The 27,584-nt window shown below is 38.8% G+C and overlaps 1 protein-coding gene across 13 annotated transcripts in view; it reads right to left on the reverse strand.

Moving 5' to 3' along the window:
- Positions 1-239: 239 nt before the first annotated feature.
- The window catches only part of CEP78 (centrosomal protein 78), a 54,051-nt gene continuing 26,706 nt past the window's right edge, over positions 240-27,584 (reverse strand). The window contains exons 1-17 of one of the 13 annotated variants that reach the window (XM_032095875.1): positions 26,122-26,378; positions 23,340-23,450; positions 22,953-23,128; positions 22,256-22,328; positions 21,639-21,742; positions 20,704-20,878; positions 18,847-18,960; positions 18,530-18,594; positions 15,738-15,846; positions 15,114-15,131; positions 13,989-14,124; positions 13,033-13,084; positions 11,888-12,031; positions 5,909-5,986; positions 4,068-4,234; positions 2,329-2,482; positions 240-1,071 (exon numbers count right to left, since the gene is read on the reverse strand). In XM_032095875.1, the coding sequence (XP_031951766.1) occupies positions 544-1,071; positions 2,329-2,482; positions 4,068-4,234; positions 5,909-5,986; positions 11,888-12,031; positions 13,033-13,084; positions 13,989-14,124; positions 15,114-15,131; positions 15,738-15,846; positions 18,530-18,594; positions 18,847-18,960; positions 20,704-20,878; positions 21,639-21,742; positions 22,256-22,328; positions 22,953-23,128; positions 23,340-23,450; positions 26,122-26,362 (2,445 nt within the window). In that variant the 5' untranslated portion in view covers positions 26,363-26,378 and the 3' untranslated portion in view covers positions 240-543. Of the gene's footprint in view, positions 1,072-2,328; positions 2,483-4,067; positions 4,235-5,908; positions 5,987-11,887; positions 12,032-13,032; positions 13,085-13,988; positions 14,125-15,113; positions 15,132-15,737; positions 15,847-18,529; positions 18,595-18,846; positions 18,961-20,703; positions 20,879-21,638; positions 21,743-22,255; positions 22,329-22,952; positions 23,129-23,339; positions 23,617-23,698; positions 25,416-25,485; positions 25,682-25,817; positions 25,879-26,045; positions 26,085-26,121; positions 26,379-27,584 lie in introns of those variants that run through there. The other 12 variants (XM_032095880.1, XM_032095882.1, XM_032095883.1 and 9 more) reach the window with 12 other exon arrangements.

Genomic DNA, 27,584 nt, shown 5'->3' on the forward strand with positions numbered 1-27,584 from the left:
TATACATGCTCCAGAGGTCCCTTCCAACATGTGCTATACTATGATCTGCAGTCATAGCACTAATGATGGTTGTATTTAAAGATTTCTTATAGGGATGTTTCTGGGCTCATTTTTGGCTCTGCAACTCCCACTAATTTTGGGAATGTCATATCCACACACTGTTATGCAGGAAGTCATGTTTGGCCCAAAACCATTTCTGCACTCCTACTGGAATACACTGAAAATAAACACTAGAAAAAAACTGTACTCAAATTAATTTTATTAGCTCAAAGATCTGTGATAATGAAATCCATATGCCAAGAGTCCCTTATATGTAGTACAAACTGATGGGTACCATTTTAGGTGTATCACATGTTTTCAAAACTAAAAATCTAGTGACAAAGAATGCAAACATGAAACAGGAATACTAAGCAACATGCAATGCTTTAAAAAGTCACAAAGTCTACAAAACTTTACAAAAAATTCACTAATTATACTGAGACATCCAAAACTTATTATTAATCTGGCAAGTGTAAAGAACAGTTACAACAACTTAGAACCATTTCAATTGCTGGTAACACTTTGCATACTTCCCTGTATTTCAGAGCCAGATCCTACAGTATCAGTTCCAGAGCTAACATTTACTGCCTGCAGTCTACTTTTGTCTCCTCTCACTCCAATACTTGGAGTTGCTGTTTCATTTGCTACAGGGATGTATTTCTTAGAGGAAGAATTTTTGCTTTTTTCACTAGAAATATCACTGGATATCCTGCTATCATCACTTTTGATTTGTACACTGGAATCAGAAAATGAATGCATACTGGTAGCCAACTGTCTTGCTGAGTGACGTCCTTTTGCATGTTCATTTTGTTTGACTCTTCTTTCAGATAATACTGGAGTACTACTTCGAGGTTTATCCTCTTTATTTTGGTTAATTGTTTGAGCTTCATTTTCATTCCATGAACCTGGCTGGTACTGCTGTCCAGCAGCCTGAAGTTCCTGTATTTCTCCAAGTGATGAAAAAGTATTATTCACAACCATCTGGGATTGAAAAGTGCTAGGAAGAGAAAGTTGCATGTCCCCAGCTCTGTTCTGAAACAAAAGATTCCAATGAAGAAAATGAGGCAACTAGAGAAAGCAAGCCAGTTTTGCAACTGCCATATATAATGGAGTCTGCAGAGCAAAATACAGTCTTTAACATAGTTAAGATGCAGAAGTAATAGCAATTGCACAATCTTTATCACCTTTCAAAACAAGTATCTGAAGATTGCTAGGGTGATAATGACACAGAATAGGTACATTACAATTTCACATCTAGCTTGAAATTAATACTACAGAGATGTGTCAGTTACACAAAAGCAGCCAAAACTTAAACATGTCTATCATTCTGAAATACCTGCCATTCCTTATGTTTACTAGCAGTTCACAGGAGTGTAGTCCCCACACTCTATGCCACAACACCTAGCTGCTTCAAGAATACAAACTAATCACCAATACTAGGAGATAAGAATTAGAGTCCTCAAACTGCAAAACTGGGCATTCTCTCCACACTGTTAAAACAACCCAAAAATTTCCAGCATCGTATTTAAGGAGCTCATGTATTCTTGAGGAAATTAGAACAGTTAGAGGGGAAGACGTTGGATTTAAGAAACACAGGTGAGTGCAGAGTGATTCTTGGTATGACAGTTTTATTCAACTTGGACATAGCTATAGGCTGCCAGTATCTAAATTTTTAATAGCCTTTAAAAAAGCTTGGCTTTTTTTTTTTCTTTGTTACAGGAACTTTAATACCTCCTTTGAAAAATCCAGAATTTACTTTTAACTGACAGAGTAGGACCTAAAACCTTATGCAATATTTACAAAGACTACAAATATGTAGTTGTCTGAAACTCATGTCATGGCCACACAGACACGTATCAGGACTGGACATATATGCTGCAATTACTTATAAGATAATTTGTGATTTTCAGAAGGTACATTGTACAGCCTTTCCTAGAAGACTAGGTTTCTTAAAAACACTATACTTCATTATTAAATGTTTCTAAGAAACCTAGTCATGGTATTTTCCAATTTTAGTGGATGCATACCACTATTGGAACTTCTATTTCAGACTAGGAAACAACACAATTACCACCAAAGTTTAATACATTACAGAATACTACGGTTTGTGCTCCAAGTGGTAAACACTTTAAAAGCTTACATTAACCATTGAATTATTATGATCTGTATAAATGCGGCTACAGTAAATGGCTGCAGTAATAACTTCATGAATCAGAGGGGGATTAACAGCTGAGAAGTATATTAAAGAGTATCAAGTAGAATTGCCTCTAGCATTCCTTCTAGACTTACTTTGCTATTCTGGGTATGTTCCTGTCTTTCTTCTTCAAAAGACTTCTCCTTTACCAGGTTCACAGGCTTACTGAGAGTAGAATTCATTTCTGAATACCCCAAAACACCAAAATCTGATTGGTCTATCCCAGCTAATACAGCAAGTTGTCCAAGCCTGTAAAATAAAGGTTTAATAGAAAATGACACAAGCAATTCTTACTCTTTGAAAGACTAAACATTTAAAACCAGAAGAAGTAGAATCTGTTTCAAGCTTTGAACATAGTTTTCTATTATTTTATGAGAAGCTCAAAGTATCATAACCAAGATGAAAACAAGTTAGCTAAAGGTACTTTCTTGTCTTTGCACAAACTACGCCTGCAGATTCAAAGAAAATGTTACAAGGCTGAGAATGAAGCTTTCCTAGTTCTCACTGAACTCGCCTGCAGCTTGGAAGTCGGCCAAACCAACCACATGTGGGTTTTAAGCCACAGTAAGAGATGAGAAGTTGCAGTCATTAACCGATAGCACAGCATAGGATAGACACATAGAAGCTTACTGAGAAAAGCATTCTTCATGATTGGGATTCTGTAACTTTCAGAGCAGCTCCTTATTGTCATGAACAGACATAGGCATGAAGAATTTTTTTTTCATGCAGTGAAAATGCATTTTTGCCTTCCTGAGAAGTTTGGAACTCCTGTAGTAATGGCAACTCTACAAACTGATTGCCACAAAATTAGAACACAGCCTCAGGATGAACCTCATAGTAAGTTAGAATCATTGAATCATAGAATCATTAAGGTTGAAAAAGACCTCTTAAGATCATCAAGTCCCACCATTAATCTAACACTGCTAGGTTCACCACTAAACCATGTCCCTAAGCACCACATCCAGATGTTCTCTGGACACTTCCAGGGATGGCCATTTCACCACATCCCTGGGCAGCCTGTTCCCATGTCTGACCACACTTCCAGTGGAAAAAAATTTCTAATATCCAATCTAAACCTCACCTGGCACAACTTGAGACTATTGTCACTTAGGTCCCGAGTTATACCATTACAATTTGGAAGTGGGAAATTGGGAGGGCAAATAAAATCTTCTGTGATCTTCTCTGAATGCATGGAATAGACTACAATATATATTCATATCATTCCCTCCTTGGGGATGAGACTGCCATGCTTGGTCATACAAGCTTTACAAATCAGATTTAAGCTGAAATTCTTTGAAAAATGGGAAGGATGAACCATCCTCTCACAAATTGCACATACAGTGGTAACACAAACTTTAATCCATACTCACTACTACTACTAACAATAAATCCAGACTTTAAATAAATAAATAAAGGCTGAAGATTCATCCATCTAGATTTCCGTACTTCGATTAGTGAATGGACAGCAAAAGATAAGAGGACACTTTCTGAAGGCAATTCAATTTTGAGCCTTTCATATTGTGGAAATGCCAACAGCCAAGGTGATTCACTGAAGGCTTGGAAACTTGCTTTACTAGAAGCTTTCTACTCTTTTGGAATTGGCTTCTTGAAAGCCTTTCCCAAAGACAGATACATGAACTCAGCTGAACAGTGCTTAGATCGTGTTTCTGCCACTAGGAAAAGACTAAACGATAGGGACATAGCTAATTCCTCTGCTCTCTGAGAGTACAGACCTAGAAATCTGGTGGGGTAGAAGGCAGCATACTTCACTGTGAGGATAACCGTGGAAAGATCTCAGGAAAAACAGCAAAACTTAAGTAAAGTGACAACCTACCCAGCATCTTTAAGGAGGTCTAAGAAAGCATGAAACTTTTGAAAAGAGTTCTCAATGCTGCCTAGAACACCTTCATCTTCCAAAATCAAGCTGGTTACTGACTGTGCATGAAGAACCTCCAACAGGGAGATATTTAGATTCCTTAATCTTGCATTTTCAATTTCTGTCTATACAGGGGGGGGAAAAAAAAAAAAAGAAGAAATTTCTTTAATTTTCAGTTTAAAAGACCCCAAAATATCAAACCTCACCTTTGTGTGCCTGAACAGCAGCATCATGAAGAGGAATATCTGAAATAACTTATGTAACAAGATGCAGAATCTGCTGCACCACACAGTTTCAGGGCACTGTTACAATGAGCTCTGCGTAGGTCTGCTTATGCACAGCTGCAGTTCTATGCTACCACAGACATTCCAGCAGGCACTCAAAACCACTGGCTGAGCACTGTCTTCAGTATGTACAGGACGTTACAGAGCAAGTACAAGCAGAAGAATTTAGCTTTCACATTGTTTTACTTTGCATGTATTATATGACATGTTAACACCAAAGAGTTTATTTTACTAGTAAAAAACCTTTATGAAGGCCAATGTCCTTATATTCACCCCTCTGTATCATGGGGAATGTGTACTCATGTTATCTCTCCCCTGCACTATGCATCCCAAAACTGAAAGTTTAATGTGATTCCATTTTTCTCCACATCAACCATTAATCAAATCGATGATGAAACTGAAAACTGCATGATAACTGCAGGATATACAAGGTTTTGTATTTGAGGGAAGCACTAACTCACTCATTTAACATTACAGCTATGCAATCAAGTACTACCACAGGCTTAAAATTGTGTAGTACACTGTAGGTGATAAACAAGCATCAAAAGAAACAATTTTAGAGATTACTGCTACTTGGTTTAACAACTTTTCCTAGGAGATGTGGTAAGTCCAACCAGCCTAGCCTTGACAGAGAAAGATTTCTTGTAGGGGGTGTTTAGCCTAAAAAGCATTTAATTATCTAAACAACAGATACCCAGCAGAGCCCACTGGTGCACATAACATTACAGGAAGATGGGGACAGTCACAGAAGAGGACTGCAATGAGCCTTGAGAAGTGCAGAGTCCTTTGTGGATATCTGCTCTCTGTACTGTGGGGTACCACTTGTTGCTCATATTTCAAAGGGTATCACTACTTTCACTCCCCTCCAAATCACATGTAAGGACCAAATCCATTTTGTTTACACTACCTTACACTCAAGTATCTTACAAAAAATTCTGCTTATTCATGCCGAAGAATATTTTTAGGTCAGCAACAGCAGACAGAGGGGAAACAGACCTCACAATTTAACTGTGATAAGCTGTTCAGTTTCATCAAAGCTAAACTGCACTTCACAACAACTGACATGCAGAAAACCATCCAATATGGTTACTGCCTGCAAAAACAAAACTTAAAAATCAAAGGTACAGAATAAAGCAAATAGAAAACAGTTGTGACAAACAGCTTTTCAGCACAACAGATTTAATCCCTTTCTTGAGAAAAACAAGTATCAGGATGCCCCATATCGTAAGTATTTCAGAAAATGAATAAAACAGGTTGAAAGAGTAGCTTGAGCTGGAGTTCAAGGCTCTGGAACAGAATCAGCAGAACAAACAAACGTTACTAAGGACAGAAACGTTACTAAAGACAGATTTCATCATTGCCCTTAGACTAGTAAACGATCCACATGACTTTGAACTGAAACTCTAGAAGCTACCACATTAGTGGTCATTGATAATTACTCCTAATTAAGCAAGATGATTGTTTGAGCAGTGCCTCCTTTAAAAGTAAAGATCATTAATTGTTAAGTATCTTTACCTCTAGTAATCGTTCCTCAGCCTTTACTCTAGCTTCTTGTTCTTCCTTTAGTTTTCCCAGGCATTCTTCCAGCTCCATCTATCAAAACACAGATAAACTAGAATGAAATTTATCTCAAAATGTCAGACTAACATGCAATTAAAAAAAGCTCAACATGTCCAATTAACAACTAGCACATGGCATTCCAAACATATCTTCTTCAAAAATACAAGACAGAGGTCTACCCGTACATAACTCTTGGATGCAAAATATTAAGACAGAAAAATAGAAGGAAGTGTGATTCACTTAACAGATTTGTAAGATTGAAACAGATAACATGAAATTAGAGCCCAAGTTTCTTGGTCTATGACATAACCCTCAGGAATGAATGCTCTTCTTTACTTTCCCTTCACTTTTTCAAGCATCATTTTTAACTAAATGTCTACATCATCAAAAGCTCATATTAGGCTCTAATAAGAAGTACTTAGCAGCCATATCTAGATTTTCCAACTACAGTCTTTATCCGGGATTTTATTCCTTCTTACGGCAGTAAGAAGACAAAATTCCAAAGAACTGTACTCTCAGCAGTAAGAATACAAAATTCTGGAGTCTAAGAACTGGACTCTAACTGGTTGCACTTAGTTCTTCAGTAAAAAGTTTATCACAATTCCAAGTTTAGTGTTGAATTAACAAGAACAAAAACAAACCCAAAACACCTAATAAATATATCCTAGTCTTATTCATGAGATGCCTAAACTTGTACTTTAACTATTAGTTCTAAGTAGTAAATCTCAGTTTCAGTAAGAGTAGACAGAATTTGCAATACCACATTTTCCTGCATCCCAGCAGAGCATTATCATCTTTAATTACACCACCTGAACTGGAAAAACAAGCAAGAATTTTTTTTCTTGCACACCTTAACAATCTTCTGGTTCAAAAGGTGAAAACTGTTCAAATTATCAGGCTATTCTATTTTTCAGAGGATAGACTATATGAATTAACAGTATACAAAACTTCTTCCTTTCTCTATATACTTTGTATACAGGCACACATATGTAAAAGGACACCGCTTTTTGAACACACCGTATCAACCAGTTCTAAAGAGAATCAAAGATTCAAATAGTACTGAAATAGTTTGTTTACTATCAAAAGCTTATTCAAGTGCCTATCACTGCACTTCATATAAGCAATCAGGTGAGAGGACTGGTATGCAACAGAATACATAGTAAAAATAGTACTTCTACAAATGCAAAAAGGTGTTATAAGTTGCAAGGTACTTTTGCAACTGATTCAAAGATGCAGGTTCTAGAACACTCTATATATAGCCCTCCCAGTGACAACCACTTAAAGTGATGATTATGGGTCTGTCACTACTCCAGTGAAGCACACTGCTAAAATCCCCAGACTAGCATCAACCACGCAAACGCTGCAAGCAGAAAGCTAGTCATATCTTCATCAGACTCATACTTGAGCTACACATGCAGAAGTCAGAAGGTTTAGGAAAAACACATTTCAAAGACACTTTTTCGGAAGAGATTAGCACTATCTAAGGTGCAGGCATAGGGCTGGGGGCAAATATCTAAGGAGAACCATCCACAAATACCACAATCTTACTGCCATTTACCTTAGATGTGGAAGTAATGGGAGCTGTAAAACCTCTAAGAGACACACAAGCACAGCACAGAAAGCAGCAACCATAATGTTTCACACTGACAACTTGACATGTAACCTGGAATCCTACAACCTAGCTTTGAAGATCAGTCACAGCTATCACAGACTGAAGAATTCTTACCTTTCCATTTATAGTACCGGTGCATACATATAATTATTTCTATTTTAAAGTTTCTAGGATGTAGGCTAGGAATTCTACTTTAGAAACCATAGTTCTATAGTATTTTTGTTGTGGACAGATTTTAGGTAATTTTAAAGATGAAAGCACTGAGCTTTATCTTCAAATTGCTGGTTTGTAATGTCAAAGGTCAATGGCTTAGAAGTTATCAAAAGATCATAATATTTTAAACAGAAATGTAGATGCTTTGTAGTAATGTTTAAACTTGATTTATCACACTCTAGATGTACATAGTATTTCATGGTTATGGGCTGACTTCATAACAAAATTGAATACTGCAGCTGCATCTCCTCATAAGCAGCATCGAAGACAGAATTTAAAGGAACTAATCTGTCACCATTACAAGTATATGTACACTTTAATCTTTGATTTGCTTTTAAGAAATTCACTAGCTGACACAATGCCCCAGTCTTTGTGAAGAAAAAAATTACTTAAATATATCAGAAACCTAAATGTACATCCAAGCTACAAGCCTAAGCCTTCAAGTATTACAGCCCAGATAGATTTTAAGATGAAACTGAGTACCAAAAATACAGGCACCCCCCAGAATTACCATAAGCAGTATGTCTGTTCAACATTACACAGAAGTATAAAACTGAAGTTTAAAAACTAAATTTTATTTTTAAAAATTTAGTAACTAATTAGCCATGTTCTTCTACTTGACTGCATCATACTTTTTTAAAAAAACCAGTTACAGTGCAATCTCTACTTCCCTGTTAACTAGATTAAAGGTGAAGTTCACCATTTAAATCCCTAGCTAAAATTTGAAAGTATGGGAGTTACCTCAACTACACACTTCATCAAAATCAACTCTGACATTTGATTCCCTCTAGTGGAAGGAATGAATATTTACCAGTTCTTGTTTTTCATTTAAACAGAAATTAGGCTTTCATTAGCCAAGGCTTTTTTTTAATGAAAACACAACTAAGTACTATTTGCTTAATTTAGTAGTATGCCAGAAGGATGTAGAGAAGTTCTCCAACACTTGCATACTTAAGTGAAAGTCTCGTCATTAGTCTCATCAAGAGATATTTGGAGAGCTTTTCTGGCAAAGCAGCAGTTTAAGAACTCCCACCTCTTACTGTTTATTCCCATTCTGCATTCCCATCATTGTTCTAACACAACTGGTTGTCCCACTTTACTGAAAGGCCTGCTACCACCAAATACACTGGACTACTTTTCAGTCGGATCAGTTCTTCAAAGCAGCTCCCCTCGCAAGCTGCTGTGCAGTAAGAGCTGTTTAATGGCAGTACCAAATTAACAGAGAAAAAGGTGTACTCCGGTTCTGAAGTACACCCAAGCACATCAACCAGTGTGAGTTGTTAAGCTAGCTGAACACTGTCCTGGAAAAATATCACAGACTGGTTGAGGCTGGAAGGGAACTCAAGCAGGGCTACCTAGAATAAGCGCCCCAGGACCGTGTCAGGATGGTGTTTTTAGTATCTCTTAAGGACAGAGATGCCATAACAGCAGCCCTGGGGAACAAGTGCCAGTGTTCAGTCACCCTCACAATGAAAAAGTGCTTCCTGATGTTCAGAACCTCCAGTGTTTCAGCTTCTGCCTAATGTGTCTCTCCCTTCACTGGGCATCAGAGAAAAGAAATGGGCTCCATCCTATTTGCACCCTCCCTTTGGGTATTTATCCCTCCTTGAGCCTTCTTTCCTCCAGACTGAACAGTGCCGGTTCTTTCCTGGAAGAGGTGCTTCAGTCCCTTAATCATCCTTGGGGCTCCTTGTTGGACCTTCTCCAGTCTGCCCATGTTGCTCTGCAACTGGGGAGCCTAGAGCTGGACACAGTACCAGGTGTGGCCTCACCAGCAGAGAGGAAGGATCACCTCCTTTAGCCTGCTGGTAATACTCCTCCTAGTGGAGTCCAGCATACCATTCACCTTCTTTGCTGCAAGGGTACACTGCTGGTTCATGCTCAACTAGGTGTCCACCAGGACCCCCAGGGCCTTTTCTGTCGCACTGCTTTCCAGATGGTCTCCCTCGGCATATATTGCCACTTGGTGCTGTTCTTCCATCCCTGTCCTGGTGCAGGACTTTGCATTTCTCCTTGTTTAACTACATGAGTTTTCACCATATTAGCAAGTTGAATCAACTTGTCTTGTTATCAGAGAAACATGAAGAAAGGCACAAGAGAAAAAGACTGAAGCAAGACGAGAAAAAGACTGAAGCAAGACATGAAAAGGCACTAAGTGACAGAGGGGAAATAGACAATTCAGTGGTGACAATTTGATAGTTTGAGTCTGCCATAATGTGAAGCCTGCTTTGTGTCAAAGTAACAGACACAACAGGTGAGGCACAGAATCCAGGGCAGATTGCTTAAACAGTGCTATCTGATAAGCAACCATAGCCTAAAAAAGTATTTTGGTTTTCAAATTCAGAAAGTCAGGAAAATATGGACCTTCACAAGCCCACAAAAATCAAAACCAGTTTTGCGGTAGGTTGCCAAAATTTGTGGGTTTCCTTCCAAGGAAGCTTAAATTAATAACCAATGGTCTCTTCCTTACAGCTGCCCTCCATGTAGTACTACAGCTAACAATGAAGTAACAGGTCAGTATGACAACCCTTCCCCAAAGCACAACATACTGCCTGCTTCTTCTGTGTGTCTTGAATATAATATTCTTCCCTCTCAAAACACCAAGAATAAATACATCAAAAGTTTCCTGAAAGCACAGTAGATCCTGCATAGAAGTTTTTGGAGCAATTTGCATATGACATGGAATTCTATGATTTCAGACACAGCGCTCTTGGAAAGAGTCTTGAAGCCACCACACAACATAATGTCAATATATTGCACACTAACAGTAAAAGCTGCTACACAACTTTAAGTTCCAGCAACTTGTGAAAACCTTGAAATCTTCCCGAACAAAAGTTCTAGAGGGAAGAAGGTCTAAAGAAAAATTTAACATCAGCTGAAAAGGCTGGTAGTTATTTATGCAGTATTTGTACAGTCATTTTGCGTTCCACAACTCGATCCCACCCTAAACATTCCCACTACTGACAGACCTGCAGCAAGTTAAAACTTAACTTCACTCCTCTTACACGAGGACAGGTATACAGTCCAATATTTACACACATGAACAGTACATTCACCCAGTGTGGTGCTCAGACAACAACCACCAGAACCAGACTGACTGTAAATCTTATTTACAGAAGTAATCATTGGCTTCTCCAAACAGAATTCAAATCTTAACACTTCAGAAACAACTCAGCTATTCTGCCTGAGGGTGTTACTCTAAAATAGTGCTACACTACCTTAGCAGCACTACTGAGCCACTGATATATACCTTTTTTCTACCCCTTTCTTTTATAAAAACATTCCCAGTCAAGACATTTGCAGAAATAGTCCATTTCACTACTGCTAAGTTTTTTAAGTATTAAGGAAGTAAAAGGAATAATAAAAAGGAAATTAAAAAGGTTTACTAGGCTCAATTATAAAATGTAATTCAAATGCTTTCAGCTATTTTTTGTAATTATTTTTACACAACAGTCACTGTATGTGGATGCTAAAAGGCAGGAGCAGAGGAATTTTCCAGCTGCTGAAGCATTTGTGAAGTTTTTCCTTTCTCATGCTTTAGCTGAGAAACAGAGAAAGTTTGGTAAACTATCCACAGGTGCAGGCTGTTGTGAGAACAGTGGAATTGTTTTCAGTCTTGTGAGAAATGTATTTTGAAATGGGTGGTTATACCACTCAGCCACTCACTGTGGTGGGTGGCTAGCCAAGGGGCGAATCACGTACTTTCTCTTTTGCGATCCATGCTATAAAAGATGGGGTTTTGGCATCAAAGGGGTCTTAGCTCTGCTTCGGCCATATCATCTGACCTGTACTTATGTCATGATTTCACCATCTCTCTAGGGATAACAGCAACAACTATATATTAGCTTTTGTAAATAAAATTAAATTACATTTATAAAGGAAATACTTGGAAGAAAATACTGCAGGCAGTAACACTGATCAAAAGATCTGTGCGCTATGATTCAAGACTGGAACAGAGCAATTACACATCCTGCTGCAGCTGTATTAAGTTATTCTGAAATCCTGCTCCAAAACTGGTTATTTATTTAATTACAATTTTCTGAATAAAACATGGTTTAATTGGTAAAATTTGCCTTTATGGAGTCTAAGGCACTGAACATGCTTCTTACCTGTAACTGTTGATACTGTGCTACATCAATCTTATCCAATGATTTTGCCAAATCAGGCTGGTGGATAACATCCTCTAAATCTTCTGTGTCTTCAGTTTCAGATGTAGAAGCACTTTCTACTGTCACTTTCACAGGACTACCTGTCTAATTACACCAGAAAAGAAAAACATGCCCACTCATAGCATTACAATGTGTAGCAAAAATCAAAGACTAATCATAACAAAAGCTTAATTTAAATACAGTCGTTGCCCAGCCATAAAACTTTGAAATAAATTTGCATAAAACAATATTAAAAAAATCAATCCTATGTGTGCCTATATTGCATATTTCTGATGAGGATTTTGCAGCAGAGTTGGCCTCTGCAAGGCACAGCCAGGGCTACCCCATGCAGAACATAGCCATTCCCAGCTGGCCCATTGCAAGGTAAAAAACAGGCAGGCGCAAGAGGTGGGAACAAAAAGAGTGAGAAGAAGCAGAGGGAACATCAGGCTGGAAGCAGGAAGAGGTGTTCCATGGTGGAGCCAATACCCTCACTCCAGCCAGGGAAGACCCACGTCAGAGCAGAGGGGTGGGTCAAAGGAGCTGTTGCCCTTGGGCATCCTGTGCCAGCCCATGTTTTACCAAAGCACTGCAGTCCATGTGAAGCCTACGCCAGAGAAGAGAGTAACTGCTGGCTTCCTTCGCAGCCATCAGATCCTTCTGTGATGGAAATGATATGCACAGGAAAAGGAAGAAAGACCGCGATTTTTCTTCTCCTGCTGGTTAAGTTTACTAAAGCAGCTCACGGGCAGGTGCAAAGACAAGTATATAATCCAAATTCAAGACAGAAAAGATGGTGCAGAGAAAAATGCTGTTAGTTGTTCTTATTGCTTATGGAGGGGAGGGATAGTGCCTATACTCCAACTCACTTGCTCATAGGACTAGGAAACCAAAATATACAGACATAGAAGTGGAAGTACTAAGTATCAAAGAAGCTTCAACGAAATGCTGATGTAAACTATTTTTTTGCACTTTTATGAGTGTGAATCTTTGAAAGTATGTTCCAGTCTTAACTTTCAGACAATGAGATTCTGTTGAGAGCACCTTTCCCTTTTTTCAGACCCTTACCCACTAAAACCAAAACCACTGTGTGAGAGAAACAGTACCTGAATCTTCACTGGCAATTTCCCAGCACAATCCATTGCCCCGCCTCTAAAGCTAGGAAAAAAAAAACCAAAACCATACTTTTGAGGAAAGTAAGTTTATAATGTTCCAAACACAGGATTCTAGGACAGACGAACCAGTAAGAGTATAAAGAGCATCAGATACTGCACTATATCCCTTTAAGCCTCATTACATTCTCATTTTGTTCTATTAGTACCCCCTACTTAATCATGATTTAGAGCAAACACTACTGGATGCTAACATTAATATCTTCAATAGGCATCTTAGTTAATTATTTTGAACTAAAGTCACCAGGAGAATTTGGTGTTCAGCATTTTGAAAAACAAGCTTAATAACTACAGTTACAATAGAGGATTAAGTAATTTTTTTTTTTAATAGTTACATAATCTCCATTTTGAGAGGCCAAGGTCTAGGGAATAGATTTAAAAAAAAACAAAAACAAACAAAAACTGTTTCAAAATACAGCTTCCATGTGTAATTTTTGTTCAGTTTTATTTTAATTTACAGGACTTAGATGATCACAATAATTATACTAGTATTGGGTAAGTGAACCAGAAAGAAGAGGCAGGAAAATACCTAAGCACCTTGAACTGGATCTCAAATCAACTATACTACAAGTTTAGAATACTAACTTGCCTCTTCAGCTCTGATACATCTGAAAAATCATTATTAACACAAGAACAGACAAGGTAGGTTGGGTTGTGGTGGGTTTTTTTGCAGCATATGAATATTCCTACAGCTATCATATTTTCTTTTTATTTTAAATACTTACTAGAGTAGAATTTATGAAAAATTCTCAAAATTTATATGAACAAAAAATTATGATGACATTCTATGTAACTTTCAAATTGTATTAAAAAGCTAACATTGTTCTCTACTATATTTATCATGCAAGTTTTATGCCTTAGTATTTTCCCTTGTATTATGAAAACCTCACCTGAATCTCTTTGCACGTTCTGCAGTCCGCCAAGGAAGGAAGCCTTTTGTGCCTGGTGCTAGTGGTTTTGGTGAGTAACTCTCTCTCACAGAGGAATTTTTTTTCACAGGACTTACAGATTTTTTAGATGATAATCCTGGATTGAAGAGCAAAATCAGAAGAAAAGAGAATTCATTATACCTATTTATTCACATACAAATTCACAGCTTACTGTTCATAAAATTTCCTATGTAATAATAAGGACTGTAGGAAATCTGCCGTTCAGTCTAATTTTGCTGAAGCATCCAAAAACTTGCAATTAGAAGCTGGTATACTTACTTGCTGTTGATGCAAGTAAGACAAGCTGGTTTTCAAAAAACGAGGTACAGTTTTGTAGTGGAAGAGGTTTATTCACATTACTAATTTCATATACCTAATTCCATTGTCTCACATCAGAGTTTAGACAGTCCACGTAGACAGTAAAGGAATCTATGTGCTTCCAATTGCCCTCTAGTGGCTGTAGAGTTAAGAACATTGTTTTATTTATGGGCAAAATAATTAAAAATAAAGCTGGTACTCATGCAGATCACTCGTTGAGGACACCGGCAATCTCTTCCCTTAAGAGGACTAATAAGAAAAAGTAGGGTTCACTGGTTTGGTCTTTTGTTGCTGTTTAAATCATACAACACCAAAGTAGACTCAGCAAAGAAACCTTGTGTGGATGATCACTCTATCTCATGCTCTAAGTCAGAAACATAAGTCTAGAAAACTAATCACCTAATATTTCCTACAGTTAAACTAGTGAGAACTCAGGTTATTGTTTCTCTGAGATCAATAAAAAAACTGACTTTTTAATGGTATAGAAATGAATAATTTAGGCAATGGGATTCAAAATTTCAATTCATTCTGAACATAATAAACAGCATAGTTTTCATCTCCTGACTCCCTCCTCTGCTTAAAAAAAAAACCCCAAAACACATAAAAAACCCACACACAATGAACAACCCCAAAACAGAAAAAAACCAAACAACAAACCACAAAACCCTCCACAACCACATTTGCCAGGCATTTTTTCCTCCCACCACCACCACCACCCTGATCACCAGAGTTAATTTGTACAAAGATTTCTATTTGATTTATGCTTACCTCTCTGCTTCCAGATAACTAGAGCGAAGATGAGAGACAGTGAAATGTATTACACTGGAATTTTTAGTAGCTTACTGAAAAATGTTTAGTGTATTGGAGCTATCAATACTTAATTATAAATACTCAAGATATCAATGTTATTTTAAACACACTATTTATAGTTTTACATGAAGTTTTAAAAAAAATCTTAGAACATTTTGTGCATCAGTTAAAAAAGGCATGTTTGTTTGCTCTGGCAGAGGACAGCCTGCTACAGAAAGATTACAATAGCAGGAGAATTAGACAACTTACTACTGCCAGGCTTTGCAGAAGGGAAAGCCTGTGGAGACACAGAACAAATATGTGCAATGCTTCCACATATTTTAAAGTCAGCTTATCCTACCATTTTTTTCCAGCCACGTATCTAGCAGCACGAAAAACAAAAGCAAGTTTCCTACAGATACCAATGATGATAGAAGACACGCTATAGAATTAGGAAGAAGTGGATTTTTTTTTTTTTGAGACAAGTGTACTGAAAAACACTAAGATTTAGACGTATCATACATTTTATAATTGAAGTTCTTAAGCAGTAAGATAAAATTTTCTAGAAAATATTTACTATAGCCAGGAAAAACAAAGCATTACCAATACGAATAGTAGCTTTTCCTTTCCGACCACTTCCTAGGACAATAGTTCTTTTCTTTGGCTTAGTTTTCAAAGCTTCTTTGGAAGACGGAGATATCAGCCACTTATACTGGAATTTGGGAGTTTTTTTAAGAAAAATAAATCAGTTTAGTTACTGACAGTTGAAGAGGTGCTCATTTAAAATTAGAGGGGATTTGTCAGATATAGAGAACACTGCTATTTACATAAAAGTTAATAAATTGTAGAATCAAGAAGAAACAGTCTCACAAAGCCCAAATTCAAACACAGATAATAGCCTACATTACCAGAAAGTGTTTCCAAAACACTGCTATAATATCCGATCTGATATTATCCTTTCTCCTGTGCAAAACACTTCTCCTTTTATAGCAAAAAATCCCCAGCATCAACCCTATAAAGAGGCAACCCTGGCTTCTGCACTTCATTCTCAGAAAACTGGCTTGATAGAAATGACTGGCTCAGGCTAAAGCTCTCCAGAGTAATAACAACTTCCTAACATGATTTTGTATTACTGATAAAGTCAGTATTTTAAAAAACATGAAGTTTTATTTTTCCTGCCTGTAATGAAAATTCATCCTTACAAAGTAAAAGCCCCGAACTAAAATTAAGAGACAGCGATGATCAAAGGCCACAGCTGTTCTTCAGACTTCATTTCCTTAGAGCAACAACTCTGTTCCTAAAGGTTCCCCTTGTCCTGATAAGAAGTTTAATTCCTCCTAGTAGATACTCTTAAATTACCCTGCACTTTTCAGTGTGCATCACTAGTACAGGGTCTAGTGTTGAAGCAGCCATTGAAGGAAATACAGATGACACTAACACAAAGCTTGTCTCAGCTAGCCCTAAATCCCACATCAGAGTACTAGGAACAGTACGCCAGAGTTATTCCCATCTAAAGCATCAGAATGATTAAAATGCCATTACTGTGTTCTAACTAACCAAGTTTAATCCAAATTTATCACTGTCAAGAAAGACATTTTTTTCTTCACTTTGGACTCGATTAATCCGCGTATAAATTTTGCTGCATCTACAGCTGGATCTAGCCCCTGTGCAAGTAAATTTATCATTTAAACTAAAACACACCCAGAAAGAGTAAAATTAAATTGTAGGCTTTTAAGAGCAAAAGTCATTTTGTTTTACTAGACACCTAAAAGGGCAGCTTTACTACATTAAACCTAAAGTTCATCTAGCCCATAGCCTGTCTCATCTGGATGCCTACTGCTGTTGCTATACAACAGCATCTAAGCATAAAGACAGCCAAATATAAAATGTGTTTTGAAAGCATCCTATTTTGTAGACACATTCAATTGATTTTCCTTTAAGCTATTCAGTCTTTCAGAAACTACAAAAACTTTCACCACCTATTACACTCAGTCATATCTATGATTACAATCCACTATACTGCTACACAGTGCTGCTAAAAAAATATGGCTTTTGTTTTAGCTGCCCGTCAAATTTTACGGCCTCAATTAGCAGTATACAACTCTTCTTGCAAACCTAAAAATCCAGCCCAGAAAGCAGTCAACTACATGCTACTGAAAAACAACCAACCAGTTTTTACACAAAGCAGGATAAAAGGAAAGACAGCTGTGCCTGGTGGAAGATGCAAAGCTACTTAGCAAGCTGGTGGTATTTCTTCACTCATGTTGTTAATGAAGTACAAGGAATTACTAGCACTGCCAATAAAACTTAAGATACCACACTAACTGGTTGAATACAAAACTAATGTCTTGAATCAAGTGATCTTTTAGCATATGGGAGATTCCCCAGAGTTGTTTCTTTCCATGGTTTGTCTTTCCAATTATCTTTAGCATTTCCAGGCAGATGTTATTTTCAGGTGATCCCTGTTACATTTTGCAATTGTTGATTGCCAAGCAGAAAGAGTACTTCTTCACAACCAACCTCAACTTCCCAAAAAAAAGGTCTTCTAGAGATTGAAGTGGGGAACTGTTTTAATCCTCCAGAAATTCTATACACAAATTCTGAGTTTATTAGGCAGTCCCTACATATCCACAGCTCTGACCTTATTTAGTCTTTTCAAAAACCAAAAGAGCACTACATTCCAGCACAAGAATTGGGACTGCTGGGACCCCTTTGAGAACTGAATCCAATTTCTGTATATTTGAACAGTGTATCTAATCATAAATGGTCTAGATATTCTGTTTATGCACATTACTGTGAACTCTGTGTGGACTATTACACAAAGATGAAAGAGGGCACTGTACTTTAACTGAACTCTGTTTTCATAGATGGTTTGCACTGGAAAGGACAGTCTCGAGAAACTTTAAAAAAATTTTAGTTACAGAAATTAGTGACAAGAAGTAAGTTTCAAAATAAACTAAATGTCAAATTTTAAATTGTTGTTTCCTTTACTTTTTAATTAGAAGTTATTATTACCATGTTGACAAGGACACATGTAATAGAAAGCCCTCCAGCAGTCCAGGAGCAATATTCATGTAACATTCTATGGTAATGTCCAAATACACACACCTTTCCATTTTTCTTTCCATTAAATGTATATCCAGATTTTATTACATGTGACAGCTTTAATTCCATAAGAGATCATACAAAAAGCCCAACACAGTAACATGTTCCTAATAGTGGTTTTAGGTTTTCTCCTAGACAGTGTGTTTTATTGGTACTGAGTCAAACTTCTGTTTGTAACTAGAATCGTTGTTTTAAATTAATTTTGAAAAAAGTCACCCACTAAAAAAAAATAAATGCAATGGGAGCTACAAAGAAAACCCCAAACTCATCCCAAAATGCATAACACATACCTCTGTATCAGCACTATTTCCATTCTTAAGAACTCTTTCAATAATGTTTTTCATCAGAACATGACCTAGAATGAATTAAAATACCTTACTAAGAATTTTCTGTGAGAGACAACTCTTTATGTGAAGAAACAGACCACTGAATAAACAGTACACATTACCTATCCTGCCTGTTTTCCCATTTTAAAAATGGTCAGCCAATTACTGTGGCATGTTCTTTTTTTTTAAAAAGCAGTTTACCTTTCCCCATATAGTTACTGAAGAAGAAGAAAAACCCCAACAACCACACAAAGAGGATAAATGCAGACACAGATACATACCAATTAAAGGATTTTTTCTTATGTCAAGTACCACTAAAGTTGTATTCGTTTGAAGAGCATCTAATAATGACCTTGCTCCTTCATTGGATATTCCACACTGCTGCAAATCAAGTGCTAAGATGTTTAAGGAGGAAAAAAAAACAATCAGTGGAGGTAGTACTGCAATTGGTTAGTAATTTAATTTACTAGCTGATACATAAAAAAAACTAATCCTGCTGAAAACCTCCATTTCACAGAACATGAAGCATGAGGAATGAGAACATGATAAGACACATGCAAAAACAGGAGTATTACTTTCAAAGAAGACTAGAACTTTTCAACATTAAGAAATAACTGTTAACATCTGCAGAGGAGGTAATATGCATCACTCTACAACCACTGTGAGCAACCTGTGCTAGTGTTCAGTCACCCTCACAGTAAGAAGGTTCCATGATGTTGAGGAAAAACCTCCAGGGTTTTAAACTACCCTCTCAGTCTTGCCTTGTCCCCAGGCACCATGGGAAATAGTTTCTCTCAATCTCCTTTACATCCTCCCTTCGGATATTTGTACACCTTGATAATATCCCACTCTGAGCCTTCTCTTCTCCACGCCAAACAGTCCCAGTTTCCTCAGCCTTTTTTGGTATCAGAGCTGCTTTAGTCCCTTCATCATCTTCGTGGCCCTTCACTAGACTCTCTTCAGTAGCTCCAGTTCTCTCCTGTACCGCAGATTCCATGGCCTCACTTGTGCTGAGTAAAGAGGAAGAATCACCTCCCCCAACCTGCTCACAAGTTTCTGCCTAATGCACCCTGTAACTCCACTACCCCTCTTTGCCACAAAGGCACTTCACTGTTTTCATGGACAGCTTGTTGTCCACCAGGATCTGCAGAGCTGCTTTCCAGCCACACAGCCCCCAACATGTTCTAGTACATGGGACTACTCCTGTCCAAGTGCAGGACTTTGCACTTCCTCTACTTAAACTCCACGAGGTTCCCATCTGCTCATTTCTCCAGCCTGCTGAGGTCCCTCTGGATGGCAGCACATCCTTGCCTTCCCAGGGATCCAAGTAAGACTGATTGGTCTGTAGCTTCCTGGGTCCTTCTTCCCACACTTCTTGAAAACAGGCATGACATTAGCTATCCTCCAGTCCTCATGCATCCCCTCCTAACCACCATGATCTTTCAAAGACTACTGAGAATAGTCTTTGAGCCAGCTTCCTCAGCACTTGTGAATGCATCCCTTTAAAGCCTATGGACTGCTGTTTGACCAGTTTGTTTAAGTGTTCTCTAACCTGATCCTCCAGTATGGATGTTATCTGTAGACCTGACTCAAACTATAAAACCAAACAATAAAACAGGTATTTGATTCCACATACAAAATGTAACTGGTGCTACTCCAGCACCAGTAGTAATTTTGTACAGATATACTGTACAAAAATTACTTCTAAAAAATACTGAAGCAGTATTTATTATTGTGGGCACAACAGTATTCAGATGCTTCAAAAGAGGAAGAGAGATTTCTTCGGAAAAAAGAGTACTCTTTCCCACCTAGCAAGTGAATTACCCCTCTGGCTGCAACTGCTGTAACCGACAATTTGTGTCTTCTGCCTGTCACTACTATATTTTAAGAGACGTAGTAGTGAGATGTAAAGATAGTAGAAAAGGTGGTGGAAGACATGGAGATACTGAGATCTCCTCGCAGAAATCCTCACAGAAACTATTAACAACCAGATATGAAGTATACGGAGAATTTGCTGGTGTAGGCAAATATCTATGTTATATGGAGTATCTCAGTATCTATACATCAATATATCTATAGTTACTATACAGAAACTCCTGAATTACTCTGCTGTTCATCAGTAAAAGACTTTTTAATACCTTTTAGCCAAAGGTCCTCTCCTAGACAGTCTGCAAAGGCACTTGCTCCTCTATCTCCAACAAGCATGTTGCAGTTCAAAGTAATCCGCCTCAAACCTGACATATGTTCAAGGTCAGGTCTCCGGTAACGTAGGCTTTCAGCCCAAGCTTCACCATGTCTTCTTATTGCCTGGTGCTTTGCAAACAAAGAAGCGGTTACCAAATACAACAGCAAAGCCATTATTGATGACAAGATCACAAGTCACCTTTTTTCTGTAAATCATGTTCAATGGCTTGCTGGTATAAGAAATATATGCTCATATATGCACACCATTTGTAAGAAACGTAACTGATTTTTAAACCTTACTGGTAACTCGTATTTGTTCTGACTACCTAGTTTGCAATGCAAATTATTACAGTTGGCTACAAAGTATCTTACTACCTTCTTTCGACAGACAATTCCAAGGCACATTGAATTGGAAATACGACGAAATTTTGTGCTTTCATGGAAATCACAATTAACAATAATTAAAATACAGTAATAGGCACAAGCTTATTGATCAGTTAAGCACTAGTTTCTAAACTGTAAACTTGATTATTCTTACCCAGCGCTTAAGAATACTTGAGACATTTTTCAAAATTACTGACAATAAAAGCAGCAGTCCCTAAAACAGCCGTCAGACATGTACAGCCCTAGTCTTCATTTAAAGAAAGTACTTTATTATTTAATTGATGAGATTTTTTAAGAAATACCAAGTTTAAATCCCACACCAGTAAACTAAGCTCCTTTTGTCATACAAAGTCACAGCTTTCATAAAAATGCACACTTAACTTCAGTATTCACACAAGCTCCTCATGAAGTGCCTTAACGGATCTTGAGCTTTAAAGTAAAAGTAAAAAGTTAAATGTATTACGTTCTTAAAAACACGCCATTCTGAGAAAGTCAATTAAATTACCTTTAATACATTTGCTATATGTTCTGCCCCTCGCCATGTGAGGCTACATGCTGTGAAGTTTACAAATCTGATAGTAGCCATATTCTTTATACTCTGACAGACTGCTGAAGAAAACAAAAGCATGCATGTTATGTACACACAGCATTTCCATATTATCAGAACATACTGTTTCAGTGACCTCTTTAGAGGCAGCTTTAACAGCCAAAAGCTTTGACAAAGAACTAGTGCTGAAATACAGAGTATATTTTAAATATACTTAATGTGTTCTAAATTTATACATTCCTAGTGCAAATGTTCAGCAAAGAATACCTGAACAAGCTAGAACATATTTTATTTCAGTTTACTTATAGAAACATGAATCAGGAGTTAAAAAATATGAATGCTGTTTTAAATAAAAGTATAAACATCACTACAAATTAGTATAGTTATTTACTAGCATGAAGTGAAGAAATTCAAGTCTTTAAATGCTACTGAGTTATGCAGAATAAAGTGAAGATTGTTATTTTAATCTCCACAGACAAATTTAAAACAGGAATGGAAATATTGAAAAATTTGCTTACCTATTTAGAAACTTAAAAAGAGAAAAGTATATTTACAGGTTTTGATTCTGAACTTACTTTCCAACCCTCCATCTCCAATTGGACAGTGGGCTAAGGAGACACTCTCCAGGGATGAAGCTGAGGCCAAGCCCTTAAGAATAAAACAAACAATGTTGTTATCTGGCTTGAAAAGCAAAAAAAAAAAAAAAAAAAAAAAGAGAAAAGACCAAGTCACCCAAATTGCTTAAACTCTGTTCCTTACAAGAAATTCTAGGGGATTCAGACAAGGGTCAAAATAAGCAAACCTTCAAGTTCAGTTTCAGCGGGGTCATTTCTTTAGCACAGAGGAATCTTGCCTGTGGGCACCAGCAGCAAGCTCCCTTCCTAGAAGCCACTCATGAGCAAACTGGAGCTTTTCAATAACACACATGAAGGCCAGTTTTTATCTCCTTGGTGTCCCACAATTTCCCTTCTATCACATACATGCACAGTGGTTTCAATCACAAGTGTATGTCATATGCCTCAAGCACATGGCAGAGATGTTGCTAAGACCTTTCTAAATATGCCATGATGTGATTCTAAGACTAGGTTCAGTTAAGACTAGGTTATACTAAATGTCTCAGCAGAATCATTGTATATGTATATATAAAGACTACACAAAGATATCTTAGAAGAGAAATATCCTTGTCTGCAACCAATACTTATAAAATTTAGTTGATACTATTCTTTGTTCTGGGCATATTTTTCATTTATTTGTATACTATTATATTCTCACCTTTGTTAAAAGTGCTAGGTCTCCTTTCCTCAGAAGTAAACCCTGCAGTTCTAAATTTTTTAGTACATCTGATATACTGAGACAGCCTCTCACAGCTTTGCATAGCTGGCCAGTCAAGTCTTCTGATAGAGTTGCTGGAATTCTCCGTCTAAAGTAAGTTTTGTATCTTTCAACACCTAATAAAAAGCAAAAACTACACATCAGTAAAATCCAGTCCCTATTGGCTCAAAAGCAGTTATAACCATATCCTCCTTTTTTTGTGTACTTTCTTAAATAAAAATAATTCCTTAGGCATAACAATTCCTCCCCCCATGTATTCAATCCACAGAAGATTTATGCAATTAATTCTAACATGCATACATCAACATACTTATCTTTTATACAGACCTGATTCTTCAAGACCATGTTGATGTAAACTTCTTATTCCAATAGAAGTCAGAGTCTTATTATGCCTGAGAGCATTCAGAAGTGGTGCCCAATCAGTAGCTTTGATGTGATCTACAATTAGATCAACAGCATCATGAGTCACATTAGCCTTCACAGCTTTCAGTGGGAGAGAGCCTTGAAGTTCACAAAGGTGTTCATAATTTGAGTAGAAATCCAGCATGCACTGTCTTCTTAATTTGACTGACTCAATCATTTCTTTTATCTGATAAATTTCTCTCTAAAATAAGAAAAGGAAAAGAATATAATTTTTTTTCAATATGCAACTATCTTGCAACATAGTGTGAATTCAACATGCATACCCAGAACACGGAAATGTTCCTGGATATCGAATAGCTTGTATGTGTCTTTAACGTGTAGATAAAAACCCAGTGTCTTGTGATGCTCACTACCTGTGCAAGTAAAGCTGAATGAGTAAAGGGCTCAGGAAAAAAAAAAAAAACCAAACACCAAACCCAAAGAAATCTGCATTTTTATTCTCCCCACACTAACAGGTCTATCAAGAACACAAAAGCCTTGATCTTTAAGCACTGACTGTTGTAGAGATCTTGTTTTCATCTTAAGATTTAACTTCATAGTGTTGAGGTCTGCCCAAAAGCCTTGCATACTCCCTGACCCACCATCAAGAGAAAACACACAGAACTAGCTGTGAGCTTCTCTGCTACTTCAGTTAAAAGTCTAAATTCTCATCATACATAATAAAACTTGTCTCCCTAAATATTTTTGCTATTGCATACCGGATATACATATCCCAGTAAAATTCAGTAAGCACTTTTCAGGCGTAAGTTTTTGTTATACTTTAGAACCCACAAAGAAAAACACTACTAACTTCCAAGAAGAATCTCTAAATACTGCTATGACATATTTATTAAGGGTTAAGTAATTCTACAGTCTCAATAGGGACATTTGTCAGTATATTTAAAAGATACATTTATTTATACTCAAGATTGCATTAAGTATTCCACACAGGATATCAAACACTGTTCACATCGCAAATATTTTTTCTTATTTGTCATAGACTAGAAAGCTTCAACCAATCTTCTCAAATATTCTGTATGTCAAATTAGGAGAAGTTACTGGGCAGATACAAGCATAGGAGGATAGCCATTTGTACAAACATAGTTTAGAAAAAAAATTATATTGTTAGCATCTAAATGACTGGAAATGTAGTAATAAGATAGAAACTCTAATAATACAGTTTCTCCAGACCCTTTTACTTTTTTTTTCGCTCTGATTTACTAGCATTTAATGACCACACTGTGGCCACAAGAACAGAAATGATTAAATTATAATCCAACACTTCGGGTTCGGGAAGTTTCCACAGGTTTCAAGGCACCAATGGTTTCTGCTGATGTATCAATGTGCAGAATATTAGCCTTGTATCTCCAGATCTTATAAGCAATATTCTTTTCATGGGGGCTTTCATTGCAACACCTTAACACCACACCTCTAATTGAAGAAATGCGCTCCTGGCCCTAGCACTGACATTTAACCCACTTCTAGGTAGAGAGAAAAAGGGACAAACTAATCAGAACCACCATGCTTTCCATATGGAAAACAACTACGTAAACTTGAACTCCTCTGCACTGAAGTTAGTGTATCTGATGAAGTTAGTGTACCACCTTAGACTACCGTGACTGGCTCTGAGAATCTATGCAGACAATTAGGTACTCAATACGGATACCAGGAGACATCACAGTAGCTGGCGACAAATCACAAGAAATACACAGCACACGGTAAAAGTGAAAAATCCAGCTCCATGCTAGGAGTTTTGAGGAACCTGTGAGTTTGTAGCAATCAAAATAATCAGCTGGCAAAACGTATAAGGTGGGCAAGCAGATGGCACCCAAGAGCGCTGCCCGCAGCAGCCACGGCCACATGCCGACCTGCTGGGCACACAGGGAGGCCGAGCCGCGTTCCCTCAGGGTGGGCGCGCCTTGCGAAGCGCGGCCTGGGGGTCTACCGGGGCCGGGCACCCTTTATTTGACCGGCTGCACCACTGTGTTTAAGGATGTAACACAGCACCCAGCCTACAGACAACTCCAGTTAGCACCGGGTAAAAATAGCGGGGGTTTTATACTACACCCACCCAATATCCACACCGACTCCGGGAACCACTTCGGACCGCACACTGTTGAGCTGGCATCAACAGGGGGCTACGCTGTCCGCTGCCAGCACCCACACGGGCTCGCGAGGGGCGGCCGGGAGCAGCCACCAGCCGGTCGCTCCCGCAACCACAACGCCCCCGCCGCCGCCCCCCGGCCCCGACGGCCCCACCTTCCCGGAACCGACTTCGGCCAGCTCCGGGGGCTCCCCGCTCCCGCCCCGCGGTCAGCCGCCGTTACCCGCCGCTGCCGCCGTTACCAGGCGCTGCCGCCGTTACCCGCCGCTGCCGCCGTTACCAGGCGCTGCCGCCGTTACCGGCCGCTGCCGCCGTTACCGGGCGCTGCCGCCGTTACCGGGCGCTGCCGCCGTTACCCGCCGCTGCCGCCGCTACCCGCCGCTGCCGCCGCTACCGGGCGCTGCCGCCGCTACCGGGCGCTGCCGCCGTTACCGGGCGCTGCCGCCGTTACCCGCCGCTGCCGCCGTTACCGGCCGCTGCCGCCGTTACCGGGCGCTGCCGCCGTTACCGGGCGCTGCCGCCGTTACCCGCCGCTGCCGCCGTTACCGGGCGCTGCCGCCGTTACCCGCCGCTGCCGCCGTTACCCGCCGCTGCCGCCGTTACCCGCCGCTGCCGCCGTTACCCGCCGTTCCCGCCCCCCCCCCACCGCGCCTGGGCCGCGGCCGCCGCGTGGCGCGCGAGGCTGGCTCCCGATTGGCCGCCGCCCGGCCGCGTTCAAAATGGCCGCCCCCGGCCATCGCGGCAGCGCGGGTGTTACATAGCAACGTAGCAGCTCAAGAAAAGTACCGCTTCCCTTTCCTAAAGGAAAACAAACAAAAGAAAAATCCCACCCCCAAACGCACATACCAAAAAAAAAAAAAATCAAACCACAGAAAACCCCCATAACACAAACCAAAAGCCAACAGTGCAGTGCTAGAAGAAAGCAGGCAGTGCTGCAGCTTTCTGTCAGCAAAGCACGCGTGTAAGGAGCTCTATAGGTACGGAAACGTTTTGACATACAGCAGTAGCCACAGCCACGTGGCCTGAGCCGTCCAACAGGGTAACAAACTCATCTTTCACTGCTATGTTTCCCATTAGTTTGCTAGGTTAGTTTACATACACGGGATCACAGGATTTTCATTAACATTCAGTACAGTGCATTACACGGTGTGACATTCAAGGCAGAATAACTTAAAATGGAGTCCAAGTGCTGCTCCTAGAACTTTCAGTTCATTCATGGATAGGGACACCAGCTAATTAACAAAAATTATTACTGTAGATTGACGACTAAGAGCAATTTGGTTGTTTAAAAAGTTACGTTTCTAGTCTGCTGGTAGGCAGCAGGATTTAAACTCTAAAGGTGAACGAACTCCAGAGAGCTTTCCAGAGAAATCAGACAGATCCCCAGAACATTCTGAGGACACTGTTTACGCAGATGTAATGTTACATGCTGTCTTTGACTGACATCAGAAGCAACTGAAGCACCTTAAGTGCTATCAAGTGTACCAGAACAAGACTTATTTCAGTAAGTCTGACATCACCATCTGAACAAATTGTTTCACTGTGACATTTGGGGAATTCAGTGTTTAAAAGACAAGAGACACAGGGCCATTATCAGTGAAATGGCAAAACCAATGCTCTGTGACTATATGACAAAATATTTCCTGTGCTTTCCATACCTTTCGGTGTCACAGACTAAACTCAAGCAAAATAAAATTCACATATTCTCAAGAATCTTTAAAGGTTTGCTGTTCATGCTACTTAGTTACAAAGATGTCTCCAAAACTGAAATTCAAAATCTTGCAGAGAAACTGCTTCAAGTTGCTCCTTACCAAACTTGGTTTTCTTCAAAAAATGATGTTGAGTGTCCCTTTCCTCAGCATTTGATTCAGTGCTTTTGATTCACATTCTACTTACAACTCCAAATTTTTTGGTTTGGTTTGATTTTGGTTGGGTCTTTTGGGGGGTTAGGTTTTTTTGTTGGTTGGTTGGTTTTGGTTTTGTTGAGTTGGGGGAGGTGGTTTTGTTTGGTTTTTTTTTTTTGTTTGGGTTGGGGGTTTTTTGCTACACTGAATTTTGGTACACAT

Source organism: Corvus moneduloides, chromosome Z, assembly GCF_009650955.1.
Source record: "Corvus moneduloides isolate bCorMon1 chromosome Z, bCorMon1.pri, whole genome shotgun sequence".
Classification (NCBI taxonomy): domain Eukaryota; kingdom Metazoa; phylum Chordata; class Aves; order Passeriformes; family Corvidae; genus Corvus; species Corvus moneduloides.